Raw genomic sequence first — 9,124 nt, 5'->3', positions numbered from 1 at the left:
TTTAAGCTTGTCTTTGCCAGTCAGTCGCCCTGGCGTCAATGTGATATTTTCTTGCTCTGTGCTGACTTGTTTCATGCCTTGCCATAGTTTCGTGCTTCATGCCGTGCCAAGTAAGTTTTGTTTGATTTATGTCCATAGTCTGTTTATGCGTTAGCTTTCTTCCTTAGCCCAAGTTATGCCTCCGCTGTGAGCAATTTTTGTTTGTATCTTTATTTTGTGTAAATTAAGTCATGTTTCTACCTAAATGCCATGTCCTGAGTAAGTCCGTCTGCCTTCCTGGGAGAACGACCCCGCAGCAAGCTGCGACCCCCCCCATCATGACATAAAATACTTCTTACCATTAATGCGACTTCTTGAACAGGTGCGGTAGGAAATGGATGGATGGATTTAAATGCATGAGAATGTTTTATATTTTGCACCTTATTTTTAGCACTGTGAATTCCAGCGGAATTATTCATAATTATTGTTTTAAGCAATGTCAGCTCAGACATTGCTTAACGATAATAGAACCATTTCAAACGGGTTATGTTTGGTAAGAAATGTATATTAAAATCCCTGTTTTACCCGACTAGAAAACAGATGAGTCAGCAGTGTTAATGAGATGTCAGTTAGCATCATTGCAGGGAGCCAGCTGGATTTTTTCGCTCTTTTGCTCTAATTACAAAAAATGGAGTTTTCAAATCCAAATTTTTTCATAATGAAAAGAAAAAAAATCCCAATACTGTGCAGTAATATTTATTTTTGGCAGGTTATTGTTTTCACCTGCCTCTGGTGTTCGGGACGCTCACCTGTGTCTAATCACAGGCACTATTTAAGCCTGCTTTTTGCCAGTAAGTCGGCCTGGCGTCACTGTCCAATTCACCCAAGTTTCGTTACCTTGCCATGTAAGTCTTGCTCGTTTCATGCCACAGTTCCTGAGTGTTCCATGCCACAGTCTATGCTAAGTATTTAGCTTCAAGTGCGATCGGCACCTTGTTCATTCGCCTTGTTTTCCATTTTTGTTCAAGATTAAATCATGTTTTGGTCCGTCTGCATTCCTGGGAGAATGACCCCTCATAAAGACGCGACCCAAACGTGACAATCTATCATATCATTTGGCATGAAAACGATAATAGAACCATTTCAAACGGGGTTATGTTTGGTAAGAAATGTATATTAAAATCCATTTTTTACCCGACTTAAAAACAGATGAGTCAGCAGTGTTAATAAGATGTCAGTTAGCATCATTGCAGGATTTTCTTGCTCTTTTGCTCTAATTACAAAAAATTGAGTTTTCAAATCCAAATTTTTTCATAATGAAAAGGAAAAAAATCCTAATACTGTGCAGTAATGTTTATTTTTGCAGGTTATTGTTTTCACCTGCCTCTGGTGTTCGGGACGCTCACCTGTGTCTAATCACAGGCACTATTTAAGCCTGCTTTTGGCCAGTAAGTCGGCCTGGCGTCATTGTCCGATTCACGCAAGTTTCGTTACCTTGCCAAGTAAGTCTTGCTCGTTTCATGCCACAGTTCCCTGAGTGTTCCATGCCACCGTTTATGCTAAGTATTTAGCTTCTAGTGCGATCGGCACCTTGTTCATTCACCTTGTTTTCCATTTTTGTTCAAGATTAAATCATGTTTTGGTCCGTCTGCATTCCTGGGAGGACGACCCCGCATAAAGACGCGACCCAAACGTGACAATTTATCGTATCATTTGGCATGAAAACGATAATAGAACCATTTCAAACAGGTTATGTTTGGTAAGAAATGTATATTAAAATCCCTGTTTTACCCAACTAAAAAACGGATGAGTCAGCAGTGTTAATGAGATGTCAGTTAGCATCATTGCAGGGAGCCAGCTGGATTTTCTCGCTCTTTTGCTCTAATTACAAAAAATGGAGTTTTCAAATCCAAATTTTTTCATAATGAAAAGAAAAAAATCCTAATACTGTGCAGTAATATTTATTTTTGGCAGCTTATTGTTTTCACCTGCCTCTGGTGTTCGGGACGCTCACCTGTGTCTAATCACAGGCACTATTTAAGCCTGCTTTTTGCCAGTAAGTCGGCCTGGCGTCATTGTCCGATTCACGCAAGTTTCGTTACCTTGCCAAGTAAGTCTTGCTCGTTTCATGCCACAGTTCCCTAAGTGTTCCATGCCACAGTTTATGCTAAGTATTTAGCTTCAAGTGCGATCAGCACCTTGTTCATTCGTCTTGTTTTCCATTTTTGTTCAAGATTAAATCATGTTTTGGTCCGTCTGCATTCCTGGGAGAACGACCCCGCATAAAGACGCGACCCAAACGTGACAATTTATCGTATCATTTGGCATGAAAACAATAATAGAACCATTTCAAACGGGTTATGTTTGGTAAGAAATGTATATTAAAATCCATTTTTTACCCGACTTAAAAACAGATGAGTCAGCAGTGTTAATGAGATGTCAGTTAGCATCATTGCAGGATTTTCTCGCTCTTTTGCTCTAATTACAAAAAATTGAGTTTTCAAATCCAAATTTTTTCATAATGAAAAGAAAAAAAATCCTAATACTGTGCAGTAATAATTATTTTTGGCAGCTTATTGTTTTCACCTGCCTCTGGTGTTCGGGACGCTCACCTGTGTCTAATCCCAGGCACTATTTAAGCCTGCTTTTTGCCAGTAAGTCGGCCTGGCGTCATCGTCCGATTCACGCAAGTTTCGTTACCTTGCCAAGTAAGTCATGCCACAGTTCCCTGAGTGTTCCATGCCACAGTCTATGCTAAGTATTTAGCTTCAAGTGCGATCGGCACCTTGTTCGTTCGCCTTGTTTTCCGTTTTTGTTCAAGATTAAATCATGTTTTTACCTGGACGCTTTGTCCGGAGTGGTCCGTCTGCATTCCTGGGAGGACGACCCCGCATAAAGACGCGACCCAAACGTGACAACTTATCGTATCATTTGGCATGAAAACGATAATAGAACCATTTCAAACGGGTTATGTTTGGTAAGAAATGTATATTAAAATCCATTTTTTACCCGACTTAAAAACAGATGAGTCAGCAGTGTTAATGAGATGTCAGTTAGCATCATTGCAGGATTTTCTCACTCTTTTGCTCTAATTACAAAAAATGGAGTTTTCAAATCCAAATTTTTTTCACAATGAAAAGAAAAAAAATCCTAATACTGTGCAGTAATATTTATTTATATTTACAATCGCTTATTCCTTGGTGCATGACATATATCCTCTATAAATCTCATGCATTGCGTCCTCCCCTGGCCTTGGTCAACGCAGCTTGAGTCACAAGTCCAAGAGGTTTCAGGTGCAATAAGACCGGAGGCAGAAGTTCAATAAAGCCCTTAATTGCCGCTTGAGCGATTATCTGTTCTTTGGAAGTTAAAAGTGCTAACAGTCGGGTCTAATTCATTCTTGCAATGGGTCTTTCTTGGCAGACGGATGCCAAGTGATGAACTCAAGCAAAACTAATAACCGTCTTTCAGGTTTAAGGGTGCATCATTGCCGGATAGAGAGGACTTAAAAAGCCCTTATTGTGCAGTTTTCCGAGAATCGAGTCGTTTTTTTGAAACCTTTTACTGACTGAATCAATGCCAGATATGCAATTTTGCACAAAACAAGATTTGTCAACAAAAATAATGAATTTGAGATTTAAGAAAAAATTTGCAGCGAATAAATTATTTTGGTTGCAAATCTTTTTTGGGGGGGGGGGGGTTTGGGTTGCTGTCAGGTTCAAACACTGATGACATCTCTTAAACAAGACCAGAAGCAAAGAATTAAACAGAGACAGAATTCAATTTGGGCTCAATATGGGGTGGGATGCCTGGACACTGTACCCTTGTACAGTATCTCAGCACGCTGTGCCAAAAATTGTACGCCTCCTTTTATTTGGACTTTCCCTGACCACATGGCAACAGCTGCTTTCAAAGGGTCGGGGGTCATAAACAGCTAAAAAGAAAAGGTCGGTTAAAAAACGAGGTCGTAAAAGAGTTCAAAAAAGAGGTTGCGAAAGATATTCGTAAAAGAGTTAAAAAGAGGTCAAAAAGAGGTTCATAAAAGAGTTCAAAACATTTTTAAATGTAATTTTGACCACACATAAACATTTTTTACCGCATTTTCTTTACACACAACAGCACCGAAAAGTGGTAACGTTAAGTACCGGTATCGACTCCCAGGTACCGATAATACCGTATCAGTTCAACTATTTGTCAGAGTTGTTTTGTTTTGCTGTTTTGTTTATCAGTTGCAACCAAAATGTGAAGTGAAGTGAATTATATTTATATAGCGCTTTTTCTCGAGTGACTCAAAGCGCTTTGCATATTGAAATCCAATATCTGAGTTGCATTTTAAACCAGTGTGGGTGGCACATGGAGCAGGTGGGTAAAGTGTCTTGCCCAAGGACACAACGGCAGTGATTAGGAATGGCGGAAGCGGGAATCGAACCTGGAACCCTCAGGTTGCTAGCACGGCCACTCTACCAACCGAGCTACACCCCCCCCCCCACCCCAGCAAAAATATTTGTAAACATAAACTAACTTTTTAAATGTGTTTTCCAATTGCATTCTTCTCATGCTCGGTTGGTAGAGCGACCGTGCCAGCAACTTGTGGATTCCAGGTTCGATTCCCTAGCGGCAGGTGCGTAGATGACACAGCTGTGAGTGTTTGTCTGATCACCTCTCGCTCTGTTGAAGGCTGGATGGAGGTTAGATGGTGAAGAGCAAATCCGAGCGAGACACGACACTGGAGAAAAACCATTCGTGTGCTCACTTGAGAAATAAACAGCTGCTGAAAAGCACCCAAAAGACTTGGCACATTTATTGAAAAATACAACTCTTTTGTAAACCTGGAGGAGCCTGGGATGTCGATGATTGGTGGTCCAATGAACCCGGAGGAGCAAGACCTCCACAGTAGATATTGGGTTTAACTATGTAAAAGCGCTTTGAGTCACTAGAGAAAAGCGCTATATACAAACCCTGTTTCCATAAGAGTTGGGAAATTGTGTTAGATGTGAATATAAACAGAATACAATGATTTGCAAATCATTTTCAACCCATATTCAGTTGAATATGCTACAAAGACAACATATTTGATGTTCAAACTGATAAACTTTTTTTTTTGCAAATAATCATTAACTTTGGAATTTGATGCCAGCAACACATGACACAGAAGTTGGGAAAGGTGGCAATAAATACTGATAAATTGGAGGAATGCTCATCAAACACTTATTTGGAACATCCCACATGTGTGCCGGCTAATTGGGAACAGGTGGGTGCCATGATTGGGTATAAAAACAGCTTCCCAAAAAATGCTCAGTCTTTCACAAGAAAGGATGGGGCGAGGTACACCCCTTTGTCCACAACTGCGTGAGCAAATAGTCAAACAGTTTAAGAACAACGTTTCTCAAAGTGCAATTGCAAGAAATTGAGGGATTTCAACATCTACGGTCCACAATATCATCAAAAGGTTCAGAGAATCCGGAGAAATCACTCCACGTAAGCGGCATGGCCGGAAACCAACATTGAATGACCGTGACCTTCGATCCCTCAGACGGCACTCTATCAAAAACCGACATCAATCTCTAAAGGATATCACCACATGGGCTCAGGAACACTTCAGAAAACCACTGTCACTAAATACAGTTTGTCGCTACATCTGTAAGTGCAAGTTAAAGCTCTACTATGCAAAGCGAAAGCCATTTATCAACAACATCCAGAAACGCCGCCGGCTTCTCTGGGCCCGAGATCATCTAAGATAGACTAATGCAAAGTGTAAAAGTGTTCTGTGTTCTGACGAGTCCACATTTCAAATTGTTTTTGGAAATATTCGACATTGTGGGAAGCGAACCATCCAGACTGTTATCGGCGCAAAGTTGAAAAGCCAGCATCTGTGATGGTATGAGGATGCATTAGTGCCCAAGGCATGGGTAACCTACACATCTGTGAAGGCACCATTAATGCTGAAAGGTACATACAGGTTACGGAACAACTAAGCGCCGTCTTTTTCATGGACGCCCCTGCTTATTTCAGCAAGACAATGCCAAGCCACATTCAGCACGTGTTACAACAGCGCGGCTTCGTAAAAATAGAGTGCAAGTACTTTCCTGGCCTGCCTGCAGTCCAGACATGTCTCCCATGGAAAATGTGTGGCGCATTATGAAGGACTGTTGAAGGACTGAAGCTCAACATAAAACAAGAATGGGAAAGAATTCCACTTTCAAAGCTTCAACAATTAGTTTCCTCAGTTCCCAAACGTTTATTGACTGGTTTTAAAAGAAAAGGTGATGTAACACAGTGGTGAACATGCCCTTTCCCAACTACTTTGGCACGTGTTGCAGCCATGAAATTCTAAGTTAATGAGTTTGAACCTTAAATATCTTGTCTTTGTAGTGCAGGAGTGCCCACACTTTTTCTGCAGGCGAGCTACTTTTCAATTGACCAACTCGAGGGGATCTACCTCATTTATATATATCATTTATATTTATTTATTTATGAAAGAGACATTTTTGTAAACAAGTTAAATGTGTTTAATGATAATACAAGCATGTGTAACACATATAGATGTCTTTCTTTCACGAAGACAAGAATATAAGTTGCTGTATTACCTGATTCTGATGACTTGCATTGATTGGAATCAGACAGTAATGATGATAACGCCCACATTTTCAAAAGGAGGAGAAAAAAAGTTGTCCTTTCTGTACAATACCACATGAAAGTGGTTGGTTTTTGGCATCTAATTCATCCAGCTTCCATACACTTTACAAGAAAAACATTGGCGGCAAATTCCGTAGCTTGCTTGAGTGACATTCACGGCACCCGAGGGTCTTGTGAGATGACGCTGGCTGCTGCCAGTTCATTATTATGAAAAAATGACAGAGAGGGAGGCGAGAAACACTTTTTATTTCAACAGACTTTCGCGCCCTCCCCTCCGTCAAAACTCTAAAGGCCGACTGCACATTTCTTATCTTCACAATAAAAGCCCTGCTTCATGCTGCCTGCGCTGACAAAATAAGAGTCTCGGATGTGCACGCCAGCTTTCTGAGGGATCACTTGTGCACGCCAGTTTTCCGAGACTCTGTATTTAGTTAGCGCAGGCAGCATGAAGCAGGGCTTTTATTGTGAAGATAGGAAATGTGCAGTCGGCCTTTAGAGTTTTGACGGAAGGTACGGCGCGAGAGTCTGTTGAAATAAAAAGTGTTTCCCGCCTTCCTCTCGGTCATATTTTCATAATAATGATCTTGCAGCAGCCAGCGTCATCTCACAAGACCCTCCGGTACCGTGAATGTCATTTAAGTGACGTCTTGGTGAAGATTGATGATCACTAATTTTTAGGTCTATTTTTTTTGAAAGCCTGGCTCGAGATCGACTGACACACCCCCCGCGGTCGACTGGTAGCTCGCGATCGACGTAATGGGCACCCCTGTTGTAGTGCATTCAATTGAATTTGGGTTGAAAAGGATTTGCAAGTCATTGTATTCTGTTTATATTTACATCTAACACAATTTCCCAACTCACATTTTTTGTGTTTATACTTTTCGTATTTTGTTGCCTGACGAGCGCCAAACAGACGAGCATGCAAGGTGCACAAAGGCCCTGGAAGATGCTGATATTTATATCCTCCTGCCTACGCTCCTTCACAACAGGGAGGAGAGGAGCAGGATATTTTGTCCTGGCGCTGATGAACGGCGAAATAGCTTCATCAGTGGAAATATGAATAATTGCATAGCAACAGAGAACCGGGGGGGTCAGTCGCCTCCGCCGTAAATCATCCGGCGCGAGATGTGCAGACAAAGCAGGAATGACGGAAGCGTGAAATATTGATACCTCTGCCATGGGGGTGATGGTGTTGCTCTTGCGGGAGCCGATCCGGAACTTGGCCGCCTTGTATATTTTCCAGTAGACGAAGAGCACCACGCAGAGGGGCAGGTAGAAGGCCCCGAAGGTGGAGAAGACGGTGTAGGACGGCTCCTGGCTCACCTGGCACTTCATGCCCTCGGAGTAGGTCTCGCCCCAGCCGAAGAGCGGCGACAGGGAGATGATGGACGACAGCAGCCAGGTGAGGGCGATCATCACGTTGGAGATCTTCTTGCGGGTCTTCAGCGTGTACTCCAGGTGCCTGGTGATGGACCAGTAGCGGTCCAGCGCGATGGCCGTCACGTTCCAGATGCTGGCCGTGCAGCAGAGCACGTCGAAGGAGATCCACACCTGGCAGAGCACGCGGCCCAGCTTCCACAGGCGCCCGTTGAGCTCGTGGACCAGGCTGAGCGGCATCACCAGGGCCGCCACCATCACGTCGGAGATGGCCATGGAGGCCACCAGGTTGTGGGGCACGCGGTGGAAGGTGCGCACCCGCAGGATGGTCACCAGCACCAGCAGGTTCCAGACGAAGGTGGCCACCACCAGCATGGCCAGCAGGGTCAGCGTCAGCACGCTGAAGAGGGACAACGGCTGGAAGACCACGCCCTCGGCGCTGGCGTTGACGCTGGCGTTGGGGAAGGTCATGGCGGCCGGCAGCCGGGGGGATTCCGGGGCGGAGGCGGTGGAGTCATTCTGCATCTGGGAGGGTCAGAGAAAATCAGGAAAAATGTAAATGGGGACGCCACTTGACTCCTGTTAACCTACTCAGTGGCCTCGTGGGTAGGTTGTGAGTTCAAACCCCGGCCGAGTCATACCAAAGACTATAAAAATGGGACCCATTACCTCCCTGCTTGGCACTCGGCATCAAGGGTTGGAATTGGGGGTTAGTGGGGCGGCATGGCGTGGTGGGTAGAGCGGCCGTGCCAGAAACCTGAGGGTTGCAGGTTCGCTTCCCACCTATGGACATCAAAGTCACTACCGTTGTGTCCTTGGGCAGGACACTTCACCCTTTGTCCCCGGTGCCGCTCACACTGGTGAATGAATGATTGGTGGTAGTCGGAGGGGCCGTAGGCGCAAACTGGCAGCCACGCTTCCGTCAGTCTACCCCAGGGCAGCTGTGGCTACTGATGTAGCTTACCACCACCAATGTGTGAATGAATGATGGGTTCCCACTTCTCTGTGAGCGCTTTGAGTATCTAACAATAGAAAATCTAATCCATTATTATTATTATTATTATTAGATCAAAAAAATTTCCCGGGCGTGGCCACCGCTACTGCTCACTGCTCCCCTCGCATCCCAGGGTGT

At 43.8% G+C, this 9,124-nt stretch overlaps 1 protein-coding gene across 1 annotated transcript in view; it reads right to left on the bottom strand.

Annotated features, from left to right (window-relative positions):
• The window catches only part of LOC133569797 (G-protein coupled receptor 161-like), a 15,101-nt gene extending 6,638 nt beyond the window's left edge, over positions 1 to 8,463 (bottom strand). Inside the window, exons 1-2 of the mRNA XM_061922420.1 lie at positions 7,786 to 8,463; positions 6,864 to 6,872 (exon numbers count right to left, since the gene is read on the bottom strand). Coding sequence (XP_061778404.1) covers positions 6,864 to 6,872; positions 7,786 to 8,463 — 687 coding nt within the window. The remainder of the gene's footprint in view (positions 1 to 6,863; positions 6,873 to 7,785) is intronic.
• Positions 8,464 to 9,124: the final 661 nt, after the last annotated feature.

The sequence above is a fragment of the Nerophis ophidion genome, linkage group LG15, assembly GCF_033978795.1.
Source record: "Nerophis ophidion isolate RoL-2023_Sa linkage group LG15, RoL_Noph_v1.0, whole genome shotgun sequence".
NCBI classification, from domain to species: domain Eukaryota; kingdom Metazoa; phylum Chordata; class Actinopteri; order Syngnathiformes; family Syngnathidae; genus Nerophis; species Nerophis ophidion.
This window is presented reverse-complemented; position numbering and strand designations above follow the sequence as displayed.